The 22,142-nt window shown below is 34.7% G+C and overlaps 2 protein-coding genes across 3 annotated transcripts; both read right to left on the reverse strand.

Annotated features, from left to right (window-relative positions):
• Positions 1-308: 308 nt before the first annotated feature.
• Positions 309-10,892, reverse strand: LOC104235738 (cleavage and polyadenylation specificity factor subunit 3-I-like). Of its 2 annotated transcripts, none has more exons than XM_070150746.1 (4): positions 10,737-10,892; positions 10,031-10,184; positions 9,840-9,937; positions 309-2,078 (listed from the first exon to the last, which is right to left on the reverse strand). In XM_070150746.1, exon 4 carries the CDS (start codon positions 1,257-1,259, stop codon positions 447-449), a length of 813 nt encoding a protein of 270 aa, XP_070006847.1. In that variant the 5' UTR covers positions 1,260-2,078; positions 9,840-9,937; positions 10,031-10,184; positions 10,737-10,892; the 3' UTR covers positions 309-446. The 2 variants fall into 2 exon arrangements, with proteins under 2 accessions (XP_070006847.1, XP_070006848.1); XM_070150747.1 differs by having other exon boundaries at positions 10,697-10,892.
• LOC138873462 (cleavage and polyadenylation specificity factor subunit 3-I-like) lies at positions 1,308-2,057 on the reverse strand. The gene has a single exon (XM_070151931.1). The coding sequence runs from the start codon at positions 2,055-2,057 to the stop codon at positions 1,308-1,310; it is 750 nt and encodes a 249-aa protein (XP_070008032.1).
• Positions 10,893-22,142: the final 11,250 nt, after the last annotated feature.

Genomic DNA, 22,142 nt, shown 5'->3' on the forward strand with positions numbered 1-22,142 from the left:
TAGTATCCTGCCCAAAAGTATTATAATCATCTAACAGAAATGCCATTGCATGGGATGCGCCTGTAAGGGGAGCAGCAAATAATCGGGTAAGATTGCTTTTTAGAACTTCTGATCACATGCTCAAAGATTCTTCGTGCTAACATTCATGGCCAGTTCATCGATGACTGGTAAAGAATTTCTTTCCAGCTCAAACATCCAAATCTAAGGAAAATAAACATAGTACCTTGGAGAAAATTCTACCAAAATTATCCAAATGCATAACACCAACATCCACAACTTGGAACAGAAGAAATTTCAGATCAAACAAATTAGAGGGAAAAGAGAGATTTACTGAACAGAACAATGAATTCAGAATATATTTTGCTTCCTATCTATGAAGCTGAAAATAAAGTACAATGTTATTCTTGCATACAATCTCTAACTCAGTAAAGAAAAAGTACAAGAGACTAAGCTGCAGAAAGCGGTATTGGCTTCACAGCACTTCTAATTCTCCGGTATGCAGTCCTAACTCTCTCCTTGAGACCTTCATTTTCACATTCAACATCACCAGTTTGTTTATCAAGATTAGCCACATTCCCATCAACATTTATTACCAGCTTACCGTCGTTCCCAAATTTCACGTCACCAAACAGAGAAACAAGGAGTGCATGGACTATTTTCTCAGCTTTCTTGGCATCTTCCTCCTCGTTCATCAACGTTTCCGACTCAACTGATACTTTAGGCATCTCCCTGCTGGCATTCAAAACCAATGCCACGATGGAGTCAGATACCATGTCACTAATTGGATCTGCTGTGCAAAGATGATTCTCTGACTCCTGCTTCACTGTCACTCGCTCATGCACTCGCAAACTTGGAACACCAGATTCCTCATCTGTCGAGGACTCTACACTTTCATAGATTTGCTTAAGCCTGTGTTGTATAACGGCGAAAGCACCTGAATATGGGATAGTAATTCTCTGTGTGACATTTGCAGTGGATAGCTGAGAAAAGACATGGAGATCATCAGATGCCATGATCTGGTAAGTGAAACCTTTCTTTACAAGTAAACCACTGACAATTTCACCCACTTCAGGGGTCTTTTCAGCCAGATTTCCAACAGTTTTAGCCATTTTCTCAGAGTTGAAGTGCATTTCAACTGATTGACAGTTCTTGGGCGTAATTATTTTAGTATTTCCATCAGCAAAGAGGGAGGTAAGTTTCTGCTTGAGCCTTCCCATCTCATTAGCCTCTCCATGGACTAGAATTATGTTGGGAGGCATCAGTTCTTTCAAGAAGGTACTAGTCTGAGCATAATCCGTGTGAGCTGATTATGAAATATAATGAACCTGCATATTAAGTGGAGCACTCAAGCCATTTTGTAAGGTGACTTCCTTCGGTTCATTGATGATAGTCTTAGCCAAGGTCCCTTCCACCACATACCCAGGTATAACACAAGCATTTTTCTTGTCAGAGCACCATTTATTGAACAGCTGCCTTGACAAACCACTTTGAAGACTACCTGGGCTTGCCATCACAACACATGGTTTGTTGTCTGTAAAATCTTCAATACTGTTCAGGGAAGAAATATGTTTGAAATTGAATGGATCTGAGCTGGCAAACTGATTGCGGATCCTTTCATTCATGGAATTGATGTAAGCCTGATAGACAGCCATACACTTTCTTGCAAGTGGAGAAGCATAATATATGGGGAAATTAGCAAGTTCAGGATGGTTAGACCAATATTCCTCCAGGATGAGGAGAAGTTCCTGTGCACGTCCCAAGGCGAAAGCAGGAATCAGCACCCGACCCCCTTGCATGAGTGTTGAGTGTATCACATCAGTGAAAAGCTTCTCTCTTATCTGACGTGGCATATGGAGTTGAACACCATAAGTTGATTCTATAATGCAAATATCTGGAGAAAATTCTGGGGTCTCAGCAGCACGGAGATGCCTGTCTTCTTCACGGGAGTAGTCTCCTGTATAGAGAACTCGAACACCAGCAATATCAACCATAAACATGGCAGCACCAAGGACAAGACCGGCAGTATAACACCAAAAGTGAATGTCATTTACTTCCATAGTCTGATGGAAGTCGACAACCTACAGAACAAGTTTTCACATGTCAAATAACCCTAGCCATATATGTTTGCTAAATCTTTTAAAAAGAAGAGAAAAGGCATAAATTGCCCGTTAAACTTGTCCAAAAAAGTCATTTACACACCCACACTTTACAGGTGATCTAATACCCCACTATTCTAATTTGAAGTGAATTTATTTGCCCCTAAGATATTACAACCAGATCCAGTCCGAAACTCTGGCAGGTTGCTTTTTTCACATTTGTTTTCCATTTTTCTTCTTTTTCAAAAGAACACCTCCCCCAACCAAAAAAATTTCACCCGATCATATCCTTCACTTCTTCCTTCCATCATCTCTTTCTCCCTTTCTACACTAAACATCACAGACCTACGACCTCTCCTGCAAAATCTTCTTCCTTGGATGACAAGCGAGAGTAGGAACAGTTCACAAGAATGAAAAGAGAAAAAACAACAACTACTAGACAGAGAGAAAACAAAAATCAGAGTATTCAAGAAAAAAATTCTAGCAAGTTTAAATTAAATTCCGGTTAAGTTTGAGAGAAAATTTTCAAGCTATTGACTTTATCAGTCGTATGGGTTTTTTTGGGAGATGGGTGGTCCAAGAACTTAGTCCATATTTCTCAAATTTTCATTGATTTTATGGTGTGAATCAGAACAGTTTTGGGTTGATTAATTTTAATGTAAAAGTTTCAAAATCTTAAATATAGTTGTGGAAACAACTTCTTGCAAAATGCACGATAAGACTGCGTACAATAGACCCTTGTGGTCCTGCCCTTCCCCGAATCCCGCGCATAGCGGGAGCTTAGTGCACCGAGTTGCCCTTTTTTCCTTCAAAATCTTAATTATTAGGATAATAATTAAACGACTATTTTGTCTAATGTGAACTCTTTTTTGAAAGGTTAAAAAAGGCGAACGACATTTTACTAAGGTCTTTCATGCTTTTAATATAACTAGTCTTATGGTACGCGCTTTGCGCGTGTATTTATGTCAAGGGGTACATAAAACCACATAATGTAAAAATAAAAATTTTAAAAGGGTAAGTTGTTTAAAATAATGAATGTTAATCTCATTTATCTAACTCAATCGGAAAAAAACTTGTGGCACAAAAGTCCTTAGATGCCATATTATTGTGCTTTTAAAATTCTTATTTTTTACCCAATGCCGGAAACAAATAAATCACAAAAATATTTTTCAAATAAATAAAATTAAAAGTTAAATCTTTTGGTATATTAGAGATTTGGAAATAAAGAGATTGCCCTGTAGATCATAGAAAAAATTTATAGGTAATGATGCAAAGTTTAAATTTGACTAATGTTGCGTTAATATTTTACCAAAGTATTTTATATATAAAATATATAGGGAGCTACCAAGTGTTGAAATGAAAGTGAAAAGAAAAAAATTAATACCAATAATTCAATTTAGAATGCATTTTATCTACTATTGTTTTATTATTATTGTTTTAAATTTATATTTTTACCAATTTGACTTTTAGTACTATAGAATAAATATTTGATTTATTTTTTATACCGTTCATTACCAATGCTCTTTTTATAAAAACATATTTATGTAGTCAAAGAGTTTATCAACTTGAAATAATATTTACCTATATAATTAATTTGGAAATAAATTTCATTGGATACTTTTAATTGATAATTAGTTAATTAATTTAGACATTAATTATTTGTTTTCAACTTAAAAGGAATGATTTTTTTGTTTATTCAAATTCATATTAGCTCATCTAAGCTTTAAATATTAAAATATAACAATAATTTTGTCCAAGCATTTATAACTTGGAAAATTCCTTTTACCCTTTGAAATTTAATAACAAAGTTAAATTTAGTTAGATATTTTTAATGTTATAATTTAAGTACCTAAAGGTTTGAGTTTGTACATTATTCAAATAAAAAAATGTAATAGTTAAAATTACAGTTAATTTAATAGTATTAAAATAATAATTTGTAATATAAATTTATCTTCAAAGGATTAAAATATTGATCATTTTTGCTATAATTCAAATTAGGAAAAATTAAATAACCAAATTTCAACGGATGTTCTATTTTGTCTAGTGTAAAATATATTTTTAAAGGAAGAACCATAGAGTATCCCTTTAAAATATATTTTGACATTAAAGGTGAAGAAAGAGAAAGAAAAACCAACAAAGGTGATTTAACAAAAATGCTTAGATTAATTTGTTAAGATAGCCACAAAGATTTTTTTTTGTGCTTATACTTTTTTAGTTTTCGTTGGCCTCTTTGCTTTTATATGAACCACTTAAAAATTATTTTTTTGAGAATTTGTGAATATTATGAGAATCAAAAATTTTATTTATCTATAACTTAACGTGAAAGGAGTTGTGAGATGTTATTATTTAGCCCAATAGAAAATTTCGAGGTAAAATCTTACGCAATCTCAAATTCTTAAATCTTAGGAATTTTACATAGATCAAATAAGTAAACTTTAATTAAAAAAATTTATTTGACTTCAAAATCCTAAATATTAGAAAAATAATTGATTACAATATTGTCCAATGTGAACTTTATTTTTAAAGGGCAAAAAAGGCGAACAATATTTTGCTAAGGGTCTTCGTGTTTTTAATATAGTATAGATATAGATTACTTGTGCACCCGCCAATTGTCTCTACAGTGCGTTCAAGTCCTTTGACATGCATATTAACTGATGACCATTTGTTTAGCTGTTTCTTTTTTATCCTGAATTTTTTTGGTCCCTTTCCTTTTTATCTTACTCTAAATGCTTGCACTAACTTGCTCTAATGCTTTGCAATTTTCACTTAGATCATGCTGCCTCCCTTCCTTATTTCCTCGAAAAGGTTTGTTTAGGGGTTCAAAATCTTTTTTACTTGCAACTGTTTAGTACTTCTTTTGTTGATTCATATTAGCTCCTTTTATTTTCAGACTACATTTAAAGGGCGTGTATTTATGACTCATGCAACAAAGGCCATATACAAGTTGCTTTTGTCAAATTATGTTAAAGTGAGCAAAGTCTCGGTTGAAGATATGTTATTTGATGAACATGATATTATTCACTCCATGGACAAAATTGAGGTTCGTTTTTCAACATCCCATGATTGATCTCCAAGCAGTGTCTGATTAGTCGTCATGCAGACGTTTATGAAATTGATTCATCATCATGAAGGCATACCATCACTTTGCATGGGGTTGTTGTATACTTGTAATCTTGTATTTATCCCATAGAATTATACGTTATGGAAATGAAATTGTTATTATTATTGGTGACAATCATGTCATCATGCTGACATTTATGCACCGAAGAAACATCTTTTACCTACTCTGGTATAAGGTTTCACATTGTGTTAAGTACTTTTGGAACAGTGGTATCACAGTCCAACTTACTTGTGGCTATCTGATATATGAAGCATGCCCTTGATATTTTAGAGGAGATTGAGATTATGGAACCAAATGCTAAGTTATTTCTAGGATAAGGGAGCATTTAACAGATCTTGGATGCTGCAGGAGGTTTTGTTGATCAGCCAAATTATCTCTCATCATATGGTTCGATGATATTATTTAGGATACTAAGTTCCTACAGGATCATCGTAATAGTTATTGTTGCATGCATTTTAATGGTGCATGGACTTGTATACGAAGATTGAGGACATACTAAGATTCAGTTTCTTGCTTATATATGGAATATTGCATCACAGAGCCCCGGACTGACTTGTAGGTATGCTAACTTAAAACGAGAAGTTGAGCCTGAACCTTCATAGATTATAGGTTATTGATGGATGCTCACCTAACAGGAGATCATCATTCAGATATTATATTTTAGGTATGTATCAAAAAGGGGGGAGAAACTGTCTTAATGGGATTTAACCTACCTTATCAAAAAAAATAACTGTCTTAATGGGAGAAATCCCTTTTAAGTATGGTATAGTTACCAATCTCTCAAAAAATAAGAATGATATAGTTACTAATCTCTCAAAAAATAACTTTTTCCTAAAAAAAAGTATGGTATAGTTACTGAGTCAAGTGTAGAGGTTGATTATAAGGATATACATTGATTTCATATTAGCTTTTGTGGTTAAAGTAGTTGGCAGAGGAGGTGAAGTTTAGGACAGCGATGCAGATGAAGCTGATTTAAGATAGTCAAATTGCAGTGCATATTGCTTTTAAGCCAATATTCTCATCTGCAAGAAAATACAGTTTCAATGTATCTCTTCATTATTTTTGTTAGCTTACTTAGTTGGCAGATATACTCCCAAGCTCTCAGTATATGCTCTTCAGGTCATTTTAGAAGGTATTATGTTTGGTGTTCTTTATAGTTTTATGCCAAATCTGTCGAGAGATATTTACTTTTACACGCATGAGGTCTATAATTAAAATGCAAGAGATCTTTGCAGGGTTATTTTCTTCTATTCAAATTGTAAAAGGTTATGTTGAACCGTTTCCTATGTTCAACACCTAGAATGTTAGAAATACTTGTTAGTAATTATGATACTTCCCTTTATTTCATGTACCCTAGATTCCTATATGAGGAGCTCTTTCATATGCGGTTTCTTTACTAATTCAATGGTAGCTTCTCTTTTTCTCATGTAATTAAACATTTTGACATGAAAATAAGTTCAAATGAAGCAACAGGTTCGAACCGTGCCCCAAACAAAAGTTTGGTATTTAAGTGGGGGAGTAGAGGGGTGGGCCCATCATCCACTTAGCTTCAAACCGTGCACCGCTGACCTCGAGAATTTCTCAATTATCAAAAGAAAGTTTGAAATGAATCAATATAAAAACCAATTTGCTAAAGTATTAAATTGTGGTGGAATAGGTGTCGTGGAGGTAGGATTGGGGTGGAGGTGAGGTGTTAGTGGTGGGAAGGTATGGTGGGAGGAGTAGAGTATAGCTAATTGGGGGATGCGATGGAAACATTAACACAAAAAAGTTTCCTTGGCCTATGAACTGGAATATGGAATCAAGGCATGATTTCTTCACCAAGAATGTAGGATTCTGATTGTGTTGTTTGATCTCTTTTGACTATAAGGGGCCGTGCAGTGGAAATTTAAATCTTTTGGACTCTTTTGGTTTCCTTTTGTTTAATTGTCCCAAAGAGTGTTAAATGTAACTTAGAATTAAATGTTTCTTAGAGAAGCAATTGATGATAGATTGTGCTTTTCATTTAGCTAAGAGAGTTTCAGACCTTTGTGTGTATTGCAGCGTCTGGGTTCCATGAAATGAATTAAATTAATCTTCTTACTGATTATCAAAAAATTAATGTTTTCACTGAAAAAATGGATAGATTGTGCCTTAAATATGCCATCATGCCACATTGGACATCAGAGCTAAAATTAAGAATTTGATCAATAAAAAATAAATTATTTTTTTAACATTGAAAAAAAATAATTAATTATTTGAATTAACTAATTAGCAAAAGAATCCAATTCTATTCTTTCCCAAATTCATAAAAGTAAATTCATTTTCAAGTTTGACCCAAATTTTAGAGACCATAAATTTGTTTCCATATGAACAAATCGGTTATATATAATAAAGTATTAAGAGTTAACTTGGTTAAAATTTGCAAACTTGAAGAAATGAGGATGAAATAGTAAAAGATAAAATGTATAAAACTAAAAGCTTACTACAGAGTTAATATTGAAACCTTTGAGGGAAAATAAATTGAGAAGGCATAAGATTCAACTTCAATTTATGTTACTTGACAATATTTTAAGAATCGTAATACAAGTATAGCAACCCTATTTTTATCTTCTCGAATAAACTTTAAAATAGCCTTTTAAGAAAAATTTCATTACAACCCTTAAATGTTCAAGGATTAAGTCTTTGCTAAAACTAAAAAGGAAGTATGATAAACAGTGAAATTAAGCTAATAAAATTGTAAAACTAGCACAAAATTTCAAATAAATATATTAAATGATGATGGAGGACTTCCATGAGACATGGTTTTTTCTTTTATTACAACAACAACAACAACAGACCCGGTGTCCATTGGGGTCTGGGAGGGTAAAGCATACACAAACCTTACCCCTACCTTCTTAAGGTAGAGAGGGTACATAGGATTAGCATTCATCAATTTCAGGAGCTTATGCTTTTATTTTATAAAATAATACTTACGTGATTTTTTAAGAAAATTAATCCATTGCGGTGGAGTACACGCACAACGCACGTACACTAAGACTAGTTCACTGAAAATTAGAACCACATAGAATAGATAATAAGATGAACTAGATTAGTCCACTCTCATAATCCTAGTAGAGGCAAAATACCAGGTGATTTCTCACCATCTATGAACAATGTTACCTAGTACCTGTACCAATGAAAGGTAGCGGGGATTATCTAGTAAAGCTTTTTTGCTCTGAACATTGGCCACTTTGCTTCTAATAACTCGTCAATGGCTCTTTGAAGCATTGGTCCCCTATCTGGACCATTCTAACAATGATGAGCTAGTCCATTGACGACTTCAAACCAATTGAAGTTTGTGCACTTCCAAACATGTGAGTACAATCACAAAAAAGAAATCTTCTTTTTCAACTTCTAAGTATGTAATCACGATAATAAAAAATATGAAAGTCAGCGCAGAGAACGATATAAAAAATTATCTCCTTTGTCCCATTTTATGTTTGAACCTTAAATGAGCAGAACAATAAAGAATTGGAAAATAGCACCTTTGGTCTTTATGTTATCACTTAATTCCAACTTTAGTCCTTGTGATATTAGATGAAGCACATTTAACCTTTAATTAAACAATACGAGGGTTTTTGTTCCCTTCACCAAAGTAACTTAAAAAAACAAGTTAAACAACTGACAGTAGCTACTAAGAGATGCAATTTGGATATTATTGGTACGATTTTCAGCAACAAAACCTCACAAAAGAATAACTTAATTCTAACATTTTAATTTGCATAGTCTCCCAGCAAAGAAACCCTTTTCCTCCCATCTTCCATTTGGATTCAATGAAAGATTAGGTTTTTTAGTTGGTTAATGGCAGTGCCTTTTTTTCCTGACTCCTCTTATATAAGAAGATCCGTGAAAAGCTCTACCAAGAACACATAGAATCACCCAAACATAAGAGCCGATAATATTAATTCTACTTAGTTGTGCATCTTCTTTCGTCTTTATAATTTGTTTTTCTTCTTGCGTTGAAACTTAACCACTCTTCTTGTGGAGCCTTTAGCAACATGAACTTGATAAAGAATCAAATCAATATACAATCAAATAGGCTCCACCATGAATTTAGCTCAGATGAGCTTTGCATCCGTTTAAGCAATAGAACACATTGGGAGAAGAAGTACTGCACTGCAATACCTATTCAATTTATTGCCACTTAATATCAATCTGACTAACCCACTACTTAGCTAAATGGACGCATGGATAAAAAACTTAAAACCAAGCTGAAATTTTTTAAATGTCTGAATTGCGCTTCTTAATATTTAGCTGTCAGTTTGTTTTTCAAATTCCATTAGTGAAGGGACCAAAAACACTCACATTATTTAATTAAAGGTTAAATGTGCTTCGTTTAATATCACAAGGACTAGAACTGAAACAATAACACAAGGACCAAAACTGCTATTTTCCCATAAAGAATTAACACTCAACATTCAAAATCATCCACCAAGAGGAAAACAATAAACAAAAGAAAAAGTTTAAGAAGCCAGTCATGTAATAAAGCTGGAAAAAGAAAATAGAAAGAAAAAAAATAACTTGTGCTGAGATGCTGTATTGAGACACAATCTTTCAAACAATAAAATGAACATTACAGAACTAAGGCACAGAAAACTTACTGGGTAATGAGAAGAACGTCAATGGTTGAAGGATCAATTTCATCAAAATACGGCAAAGCAGCCATGCCTGGGTAAGCTGGATGAATGCCACAGTCAAACTGCCAAAAAACATCAAATGTAATTAATCGAGTTCAGAACTTGTGGCCCAAAAAAAAGATCTTGAAGAAGAATGACAAAGACGTGTAGCCTACCAAGACTGTTTTCCCTTTGAAAGACATGTAAACACAGGACCGCCCCACTTCATTTCCAGCCCCTAAAGGAGTGATAATGAGTTTATCTCCTTCTCTGTTAACTGCAGAACTAGGTCTCTTCAAAGTTGACTGTGGTTGTCCAGTAGATGCCATTCTTGCATCCAAAGAACATATAAAGTCAAATTATGAAAACACTAATTTTCATGCAACAGTTAAATAATCATTTAGATTCATTATGACCAAAACCATAAAAGTCAGTAGAATTCATCTAGTACGCGTCAATCCTAAATTAGTTGACAGCTATAGGAGTCCTCGAATATCCATTCATGCTCTATTCAACATAGTTTGAGGAATTTTAAGCTGACTGCCAACCTACTTCAAAACCTACTTAGGGTCCATTTATCATATTGTGTGGTTCATGAAAAGAAAAGATCAATTAAAATAGGCGCTGAAAGAATTCTACTCAGTAAAATTGAAAACGAAACCCTGAACATACACAATCACGAAAAAGGCAATGTTTTGGGGGTAATTTTTACCAATGTCGTCAAAAAAAAAAAAGGCAAGCGGGAAGAATGCTGAATCAATCAAAAACTTTAATATTAGGTGCAAAAAAAAAATTGAACTCCAATAAGAACAAAGATTCAAGAGAGAATTAGAGTTAGGAACCTGAACCCTAAGTCCTGAACTGAAGACTGAAGATGCTTACAAGGTCTATTCGAGTAATTACTTCCGGCTGGAGATATGCTCGGAGACGTGAAGTCAGCTCGGAGATTCATCGGGTTTCCACCGGAACACCGGCCGAGGTAGAGAGTGAGAGGAAGTACTGTTTTGCAATAAACGTTGGAATTGAAATTGTGCTTACAAGCTCTCTTTTTCAATGTGGTTTTATTTTTGTTAGGAAAATTAGCTTAAAGTAATAATATAAAATAAAAAAATAGACAAGAACGTATGGAGCAAGAAAGAAGAGATATTTCATGTATTCAAGTATATTACAAAATGAGTTCTCATCCTCTATTTAAGTACAATATTATGGTATACCAAAAGAATTTCATAAATATGCTATTAAGCATTTGAGATCATGGAGGAAGATCATTGGTAGATTATGGAGGTGTGGGAGTTACAACAATAATGGTGAGAAGTAGTGGGGTTATCTACATAATGGAGAAGAGTAGTGGGAGTTATATTTGATTAGTGGACATCCATATAAATATATATTTCCTAACACTCTCCCTTGGATGTCCATAGATAATGTGCCTCGTTAAAACCTTACCAAGAAAAAACTCTGTGAAAAAAATCTTAGTGAAGGAAAAAGAGCACATATCTTGTAATACGCATTACTTGTTGCCTCGTTAAAAACCTTGCCAGGAAAACCCAGTGGGATAAAATCTGTGCGAAGAAAAAAATAGTGCAGCACGTGCTATAATCCCCCTGACAAAAATATCACTTGATATCTCAAAGACGATAAATTCCAATCATGTATAACAACTTCTCAATTGCTGAGGTTGGCAATGCCTTGTGAAGAAGTTTGCCAAATTATCACTTGAACAAATTTGTTGAACACCAATCATGTCTGAAATAGAACTATAGTAAAATATGTTTTATTTTGTCTCCTTCGATAGTCCTTCTTTCAATTGAGCTATGCATGCAGAATCATCTTCAATGTAATTGAAATCTTGTTGAATATCAGAATTTGGCATTACGCTCACAGCCAAATAGATTATCTGAACAACGAACCATGCCCTGCATTTGTATAACCAACATAACCTTGACAATATTTGTTAGAATAAGCAAATCTATATCAAGGACTTCTTTTGCAATATAATCATAATAGTATTCCGGTATCTTTATATAGGAATTAAAGTATATCTCGCTAGCATATTGTTATACTTGTGGTTCTAGCAAGATACATAGTGCACCAATAAATCATGTACGCCATGATTGCTCTAATCCACATAAGGATTTGCTGAAGTTTTATTTAATGAATTTCTTGGAAACCTTAATATGCTTTAGAACAGTTTAAATCCTTCAATGATTTTTATATACGCATATCAAATTTATCAGGTATTGCCAGACTAAAATCTGAAAGCAATTGTACCATCTACAAGGGAACATGTTTCCATATAATCAATACTAGGACATTTACGTAAAATTTTGTGTTATCCCACTGACTTTATACTTTCATGTGTTGGGACTATCAATCCAAAACTTCACGTTTTCTAAGTGAAGTCAACCTTAATTGTGTATTTTTCATTAACCAATCATTTATCTGTACAAATTCCATGACAGATTTGAGCTCAAGATCCTCGTCAATATTAAAAATATTGAGCGCTACATTATATCAACAATATCATCGATGATCATTTTACATCGGTTCCATCATCACACAATAAAGACATAACTTATCGAGATCTCATTATTTTCAGGTACCTGAGCCTCTCCCGTGAGGTCTTATAAAATGTTATGTCATGGTGCTCTTATAAAACACTTGCCTCCTTATTATGACCATCTTGAACATTTGCTCTCTCCTTCTTCAAGGAGTTTTATCTTTGGAACCGATGTCATAAACTCTATCCATCATGGACGTTATTCTATTTGGAGCATTAGCACCTCGAATATGACATTTAGTTTTGGGTCAGCAATGTGCCTGGAAATATTTTAGAAATGAATTATCACTTGAACTTCAAGTTCACATTTTCTTGTACGAGGATCTAAGTGTACTCATAATAATTCATTCCATGTATTACTTTTTTCAGCTGCTCATTTTCTACCCCAAATCTTGGGATCACCAACACATATCTCCAACCTTCTTTGGGGACCAATCTTTGTGCATTGTGGTGGGATAATTATATCATATGGCACATCCATATTCCTATATAGAAATTATTTTGTTCCTGACCCTGAACCAATTGTGATAGGGAGAATTTATCATAACTTATTGGCTAGATGCATACAAGTGATGTTGTATATTAAATAATATACCTCATACCAAATTTCGATTTGGGAGTTTTATTCTCCTAACCAATGGTTTAGCTTAATTGGAGGCGTACAATTTCTGCTAAACCAACTTTGATTTAAACCAGCATTATCAAAATAAATTATCATAATTTATATTCTAGAACTGTGCTCTAATAACTTGAGCAAGCAACCTTGCAAAAGCCAAACTGCAAGTTGACAATAAATGCACATGTGACCATACAATAAATGCATCTTTTAAAATCATATAATAGTAAACGGTTCACATGGCAGGTGACTGAGCCCATATATATATCACCTTTTATTCGTTCCAGATTTTAAGGGATTCAATCCCAACCTTGACTGGCATATCATGAGAATAAGCAGCACAAGAGAATTCTTGAAGAATTTTCTATTTCTTCAATATATACCAATGTAAATTCTCAATTAATTTTCACATCATAATTGAACCGGGATGGCCAACCGGTCGTGCCAACTAATATTTGTTTCAGTAAATATTTAATTTACTATGGCATGTGATTCCATCAGCATGCTTATACATCTGTAGTACAAATAGAAGAAAATTCGGTAACCTTTCATATTTACCCGGTATGATTATAGTAATATGAAGATATTCAATTTTCCTTTCATTTATAGTCTCAATATGCCAACCACTTTGGCTAATATATTTGAAACTCAAAAAGTTCCTTTTTGAGACTTACTACCTCTAATGCCATGAATAATTTTATTTATTCGGGTAGTAACAAATTCGCTCTTTCGGAGCTCTCAATAATTTGTACTACAAGATCTTTTATACCACCATCAAGTGGTGAATATTTCCTCCACACAAAAAATTACCTTATCATTGCCACAATTAAAAACATTATAGACAAGACTCATTTCTTGCTTTACTTTTGCCTTTAATAACTTTTTATAAGGTATGGTAAAATATTTTTGGCGTACCACGTGTACGCGACCAATGACATATTTGTGTAATCACATAGTAATGTTTATGATCTTTCTTTCTCTCAAACCTCCCATAGAGGTGAGTTGTAGTATTTATTCAAGCATGCATAAATACATTCTTGTGCATAATTTGTATCACATATATATATTTTCACACTCACTTCAGACATGAGTCTGCATTTAAAATGCTTATCGCACGTCGCATACTTTCAAAAAAATGGTCTATAATCGTCTGAGCGTGCCTCATATTTGCAGACCATATTGTTACACAATTCCTTCACCTTTGAAGGATTATTTTAAGAACCCTTATTGTTCTCCTTTTTATAATTATCATAGTGTTGACTATTATTATTTTGGTCTTTGGCACGCCTACGTTCATTAGTCAACCACTTGTCTTCATTTAGATTTATTATGCACTGCTATCACATTCACTTCAAGAATTGAGCAAATCAAGTGGGACAAGCTTCATACTTTTTAATGAAAAATATATTATTTTTCATTAGTCATCATTAGATCATCAATATGGTGCATTGGGACTCAAACCCAATGCCTTACCCATATAAAACATGCTAGGCCATAATGAGTTGGGACTCAAATCCAACTCTTATCATCATAGTGCATCAGGACCCGATGTCTTACCCTTATGGTGCGCTGGGACTTGAACCCACTGTCTTTCCCTTAACCAATGTCATAATGGAATGGAACCATTTAAAATATTACCACTTCATAATTATTGCCATAGTTCAGCGCGAAGCCATGTTTTTAACAGCTTGATGTACTATTAAGCATTCAGATCTCAAAATACCATATATTTCCGCAAAACACTAAAAACACCATTGCGATGAATGAAATCAGAAAAAAAACTTACGTATGGTCAACTTCATATTAGATTTAATTTCTTAGGATTAAAAGAACATAAAATTTAATATTTGTGTATAGTACAATTGTATAAACACTTACCATTGTGAAGAAAAATTAAAATAAAGTTACCTTGCCGCCAAAATGGTATGGCCAAAGCCATGGAAATTAAAGAACACCTACCACATAATCTTGAAATAGAAGATCATGAAATAAGCAATTCGTGCTGATAACGTGTTACGAAACTTAGCTTAAAGTAAAAATATAAAATAAGAAAATAGACAAGAATGTAGGGAGCAAGAGAGAAGAGATTTTTATTTCTTCCATGTATTCAAGTATATTACAAAATGAGTTCTCATCCTCTATTTATAGTACAACATTGTGGTATACCAAAAGAATTCCATAAATATGCTATTAAGCATTTGAGATCATGGAGGAAGATCATGGGCAGGTTATAGAGGTGCGGGAGTTACAACAATAATGGTGAGAAGTAGTGGGGGTTATCTACATAATGGAGAAGAGTAGTGAGAGTTATATTTGATTAATGGACATCCATATAAATATACATTTCCTAAAAACTTTTATTTTTTTATTTTTGGTTGGTAAATAGAAAACATTTTTAGAAAAATATTTTTTTGTGTTTGGATAGTGGCCGAGCCATACGATGAAAATTTGGGAGAATGAGGAGGAGTGTTTATTTTCGAGAATTAGTTTGGTTTCATGCCGGTTCGGTCGACTACTGAAGCCATTCACCTTGTGAGGAGATTGGTGGAGCATTATAGAGCGATAAAGAAGGACGTGCACATGGTGTTCATAGACCTAGAGAAAGCTTATGACAAAGTCCTGAGAGAGGTTCTATGAAGATGTTTAGAGGCTAAGGGAGTGTCAGCAGCGTATATTAGAGTGATCTAGGACATGTATGATGGAGCTAAGACATGGGTAAGGACAACAGGAGGGGATTCTGAATACTTTTCTGTTGAGATGGGGTTGCATCAGGGATCTGCACTTAGCCCATTTCTGTTTTCCTTAGAAATGGACGCATTGACGTGGCACATTCAAGGGGTGGTGCATTAGTGCATGTTATTTGTAGATGACAAAGCTCTAATTGATGAAACGCGTGGTGGTGTCAACGAGAGGCTGGAGGTCTGGAGACATACCCTTGAGTCTAAAGGTTTCAAGTTGAGCAGGACCAAGACCGAATACTTGGAGTGCAAGTTCAGCGGCGTTGCCCGAGAAGTGAACGAGGATGTGAGGCTTGATACACAAGTCATTTCCAGGAGAGAGAGTTTTAAGTAATTTGGGTTTATGATTTAGAGTGATGGGGAGATAGATGAGGATGTCACGCATCGCATTGGAGCAGGGTGGATGAAGTGGAGGCTCGTTTCCGGTGTCGTATGCGATAAGAATGTGTTGTTGATACTTAAAGGGAAGTTCTACAAGGTAGTGGTTAGACCGACTATGTTGTATGTGGCAGAGTGTTGGCCCGTTAAAAACTCTCATGTCCAGCAGATGAAATAAGCAGAGATGAGGATGTTGAGATGGATATGTGGGCACATGAGGTTAGACAAAATTAGAAATGAAGTTATTAGGGACAAGGTGGGAGTGACCCCTATGGAGAAAACTATGCGAGAGGTGAGGCTGAGATGGTTCGAGTATGTTAAGAGGAGAAACAAAGATGTCCCGGTCAAGAGGTGTGAGAGGTTGGTCTTGGCAGTGGCATAGGCTGGAATTTTTGTAAGCGGTGTTACCATTTTAGACATGAACAAATAAAAAGATTACTGTGATAATATCATACTTAAAAAAACAATCAAGAAAAAGAAACAACACAACTTACAATGCAGCATCCTTCAATTTATAAAATGTATTGTGCTAGTCAAGTAGTACAAAAGTATTAAAATATAGAATGAGGTTACAGAGGTTCGAACTCGAGTCCTTGGCTACAAATCTTGAGGCTTTGACCGGATAAGCTAGGCGTCTCTTTGTGACAAGTGGTGTCACTTATTTAATATTATCGTTTTTCTTATTTTTTAATTTGAATTTTATATAAATAATTAGTAAAGATTTTCGACGAAGCGGTGTCACGTGACACCGCTTGGGCTAAGCTAAATCCGCCCCTGGGTCTTGGGGGTAAGAGGAAGGGTAGGGGTAGGCCGAAGAAGTCTTGAGGAGAGGTGATCAGGCGGGACATGACGCAACTTGAGCTTACTGAGGACATGACCCTTGATAGGACTTAGGAGATTGTGGAGGTTGAGAATTAGGGTAGAAGGTTAGTATGTAGTTGAGTGTTTCCCTTTGTCTTCCTTAGTTAAACAATATTAGTGTTAGTATGAAATCTCTTTTACCCTTAGTTTGCTATTTTCACATATCTTATATTGATAGTACTTGCGTATCCCTTTAGTTTGATATCATTATATATTTTGTATTGTTATTACTTGTGATAAGTACTTCTTTCATCTTCCCCTTTGTTATCTTGGATTTAGTTTTGTAAATATCTTGTATTGTTATTACTTGCTACAAGTGCTTCTTACATCTTCTCTTTAGCCGAGGGTCTTTTGGACATAGACTCTCTGCCCTACCAGGGTAGAGGTAAGGCTGCGTACATTCTACCCTCCCAGACTCCACTTGTGATAATATACCGGGATGTTGTTATTGTTGTTGGATAGTGAGTAGAAACTATTTTTTAGGAAAAATAATTTTTTATACTACTCTCCTCACCCACCCTACCTCCAAATCTATATGCTTCCTATGCTCCTCCCCCCTCCCCCCTCTAAATACCTGATGTTACTATTCTTTTAAAAGATTTATATAAATCCAAAAGAACTAATGTGTTGGTCTACTTTTTTATACAAGAACAACTGTTAAAGTTTGAGTTTCATAATTAAAAAAATACTCTTTTTTGTGTTGAAACAAAACAAAAATATTATTTCTACAAAATAAAAAAGAAGTACTCATTTTGCTAAAATGAAAGAAAATATTTTTTCTACATCAAGAAAAGAAAGTACTCATTTTATTGAAATGAAGAGGGGAGGAAAGTCCGCTATCTACAACATTAAAAAAATACTCTTAACAATATTTATATTATATTATCTCTTGCAATATATAAGATTCAGGCTAACAATAATAAATGTTTTATATATAGCTAAAAGAGAAAAAATATGAGCAATCCCATAATATTCATTCTCGTGCTAGGAATACTCAGGAAGAGAGTAGACATAAGAAAAACCATCACAAAAATAACACATACCATATTAGACAAGCAATAAAATATTTTCCTATGATAATTGCTTCCTGTTCTAGCTATATTCTTCAAACCTCGTTCTGTATGTTAGTGTTGTCGCTTGAATCTTTCTGGCCAAACCTTTTAAAAATTGTGATTTTTTGCCATGAATGCCTTAGCTAACATGTCACTTTGCACCAAATAATCAAAAGCCTCACCTAAGAATTCTTTTTCATAATCTTCAATTGCCATAATTTCTTCGTACAATGTTATCACATTTAGTCGACTATCAGTTATTTTACTGATTGTCGCTACCAACTTCTCCAAGCTTTGTTGATATATAACTGACCACATCTTGCACATCAAAAGAATGACTTCGTTTGCGATTTGCTTTGATTCGAGAAGTTTCACTGACTATATCTTGCTTTGATTTGAGAAGTTTCACTGACTACATCTTGCTTTGATTTGTGAAGTTTCACTAACCACATCTTACACATCTTTTTTCTTAGATGGTGTGAGCACGTGATTTTTGTTTTCGCGACGATCACTCCAAAAAGAAACGAAAATAATAGCAATTGGTCTTGCTGTACAATTTCTGGATTTTTACGTGGCACTTTGTTAATTGTTTATGATTCTGGCCCATTTTTATTTTTATTAAAACAAAATACAAAAAAACGTGTGTCATGCGTAGTTTGAACCGTAATCCGGTTGTTAAATGGAAAATCATAAAATATGCATTTTGTCCTGATTTGTTGCCTTGTTTAATTTTACCTACTTTTAACATTTTAATATGCGTGTAATAATTATATTAAGTGTTAATTAATGGTGTTTAGTTTTATTTAATTAGGTTTTGTGTTTAAGAAAATTAGAAATAAAAAAAAGAGAGGGTGCAATTTGTTTTAAATGAATTTGGGCCGATTCCCCATTTCAAAATCTGAGGCCCAAACGAGCAGCCCAAGCCACCAGTCCAAACAACCCACCTCCAAGCCACAAAACGACGTAGTTTGACACCAAAACTACGTCGTTTCAATGCCAATCCATCTCGACCATTCAAACCAAGCTGATCCAACGGTCCAGATCTCTTACCCATAACCCCATTACCCGACCCGTTACCCGAACCAACTCTTACCCCTACTAAGCCAAACGACACCGTTTCTTTTAAGCCTTCAGATCCAAGCTGTTGATCTCGATTGATCCAACGGCTGAGATCAAACCATCCACTCCATATATAAGCTTCCACTCATACCCCACCCCCTATCCAAATACCCCTCATTCGTCCTCAACCCTTTCCCAGACCCAAACCCACGGAACCCTAGCCGCCCCCTTATTCCTTACCATTAATCCCGGCGGCATGAACGCCGGTGGCCTTCACCTTAACACCCTAGGACCACCTTGACACCCTGAACATAGATCTGCAAACCACTGATCTCGAACCTTCCCCCATTGTCTCGAATCTTTATTTGAAGATTCGAGCAGAACCTTGACCTACACCGATCTGCCCTAGACTCGTACCAGACAGTCCCCGGACCTCCCTCGTGACCAAACCATGCTTGGTTTGGTCCGAATCTAACCATGGAAACCCAAATCCCAAATCTACCATCTATGAACCCTAGAAACCCCAAGCCTGGTCCGCGTCTGTTTGAGCCAAGTGATTAGGGTCTAATGGACCTTAATCGAAGTGTTTCTCATTTGAGAAACACTTCGATTAAAGTCCGTTCAACCCCAAGAAGGGTCTGTTCAAATCCAAGCTAAGGCTTCCTGATTTTTAAGGTTTTTTAAGGTAAGTTTGTTTTATTATTCAATTCATGTGTGTTAAAAGTTGTTCGCATGATTTGCTTTAAGTTTTGTTGATTGTGTCCTGCCCACCTTGCCCGGGCCTCTGTACATGGTCAAGTTCCTTTTATTCACTGATGATGTGTGTGTTTTGTAAACTGCATATTCGGTTTGAATTTGTAATTGGTCATTCAATTAGTTCCCAATGTCATTTGTGTATTGACATTGCAATCTGAACCCCTTGTTGATACTGTTTGGATTTCTGATCTTTGGCTACGATTGTACATGTTATGATTAGTATAGTCGAGTCGACAAATGTCGTCAATTAATTTCAGTAGTTCGAATGTTAACAATTGAATCTGTTGCCTGCTGCAACTTTGTTTGAATCAAAGTAAGAATCAAGTATGGCTACTTATAGTTGCTGTATTTGAATCTGAAAATATAAAAGGTTAGATTGTTAGCTGCAATCTGAATTGGAGGGCATGTGCACTTATGCACAACATGTGCATAAAGGCCCTTTTGGATTAAAATAGTTTGACAGCATATGCTGTCAGATTATATTCCCGCTGCCCATGTCTGCTTTTAGTTAATAAAATGGGAAAGGGGACTGTCAGGGAATGTCATGGGAGGGGTTTTATTTTAAGTAATTGAGTGGAAAGAAAACAGATCACATGGGAGGGTTTCTAATTGGTCTAACAGGCTGTTAAAGGGCTGATGTTAGGCTTATAAAAGGGGGGAACTTCCATTAGAAGAAAAAAAAAATATTGAGAGCTGAGGTTTTGAAAAAACAGAACACTGAAAAAGAATTCTTTTGATAACTCAAATAGATTTCAAGACTAAAAATTGGCACTGGATTTTGAAAAGAAAAGAGATAGTGAGAGAGATATCACAGAGGGGCTTATACAGATAGACATACGAGAGAGAAAAACATACAAAAATCAGAAACTGTTTTCTTCCTGCTGTTTGTTCGATTCTCAGTTTGTTCAACCTGTTCAATCAGTTCTGTTTTCTCTCAAGTATCAGCTAAGTTTATTGTTTGGTTCGTATTGGCTGTTTCTCTTGGAATTGGATTGTCTGAATTTTGATTCTACTCCCATGCTTATTGCTCTCATTTTGCTGCCTTTTCCCTCGTCTATAATTGCATCTTGCACTGGAATTTGTCCTGCTGCTATTTATCTGTTACTGCTGCTGATTCGTTTGCACTGCTGCTCAACTGACTCTCCTGCTTTCTTCATTGTAAGCATCTCCCAGGTACACATTTCGAATCTGTCTGGTGTAACTGATGTAGCAATGAAAAGTTTGAATCGAAAGATCTGAAGGAATTATAATCATCTGTTGCTTTACTTACAAATTTTTATAAATGTTGTTAAGCTGTGTAAATTTTAGTCTGTTTAGTCCAATAGAGAATACATTAGTAAGTTTGTACTTAATTAAAGTTTATGCTGATCTGAAACCGCGACATTTGACTCATTTAGTAGTATACAGGATGTAGATACAATTCATGGAATGTGCAACTATTTAATACGATTGATAAAATTAAACTCGCTCTTTTAGCATGCTTTGAATAGGTAAGGGCGAATGGCTTTTAAATCTAGCCAAATATAATACAGTTTTAAATCCCCGAGTTTCGACTTCCTTAGGCAGTTTATAGGACGAGTTTTGAACATCATCAGTAACACCCTTTAAATAAGGAATTCTATTAATCCTGTTTAAGCAAGTTAATTTAAATTCAACTTAAGGATGTTGTTCGGATTAAGTGTTGTATTTCGTCAATCTCGTATGTAATTTCTTTGTCAAATTAAAGCATTTTCCGTGAGGTATGACGTTTCTTCACTTTGTAAATAATTAATCAGAAATTGATAAGAATCCGGATTAGGCCAAAGCACATAATTGAATTAGCATGTATCTTTCTTCTTCTATTTTTAGAGACAAACGCATTAGAAATGTAGTCGCTTTAGGATATCCTTTCTAAAATTGAGATGAGCCCCGACAAACGAAAAATGCACAAGTTGCGGGGCCCTTCAAAGGTATATGTTAAAATACTTAGAATTCGGGGCAGGCCGTTTAACGAATTTTACGGCCTTCCCCAAAATAACAATACGCTAGTTGCTCTAGGCGCGATTTAATTAAATTACCTTCTTAAAAACGGGTGCACATTGATGTGACCCAAATCCAAATCTCAACAGAGTCAAAATGTGTCGACGACCACGGGTGCATTGATTGTGACGTGGTTCGAAATGCATTTTCACGACGTTGCAATTCTATAAAAATAAATGACAAATAATAAAAGCGGTTTAAACTTAATAAAAGCACTTAAGTCATAACATGTATTGAAATCAGATATTT

Source organism: Nicotiana sylvestris, chromosome 7, assembly GCF_000393655.2.
Source record: "Nicotiana sylvestris chromosome 7, ASM39365v2, whole genome shotgun sequence".
Lineage (NCBI taxonomy): Eukaryota > Viridiplantae > Streptophyta > Magnoliopsida > Solanales > Solanaceae > Nicotiana > Nicotiana sylvestris.

Bases quoted from the DNA above. Each gene is read 5' to 3' on its own strand.
- LOC104235738 (XM_070150746.1), bottom strand. From the start codon at position 1,259: ATGCCTCCCAACATAATTCTAGTCCATGGAGAGGCTAATGAGATGGGA.
- LOC138873462 (XM_070151931.1), bottom strand. From the start codon at position 2,057: ATGGAAGTAAATGACATTCACTTTTGGTGTTATACTGCCGGTCTTGTC.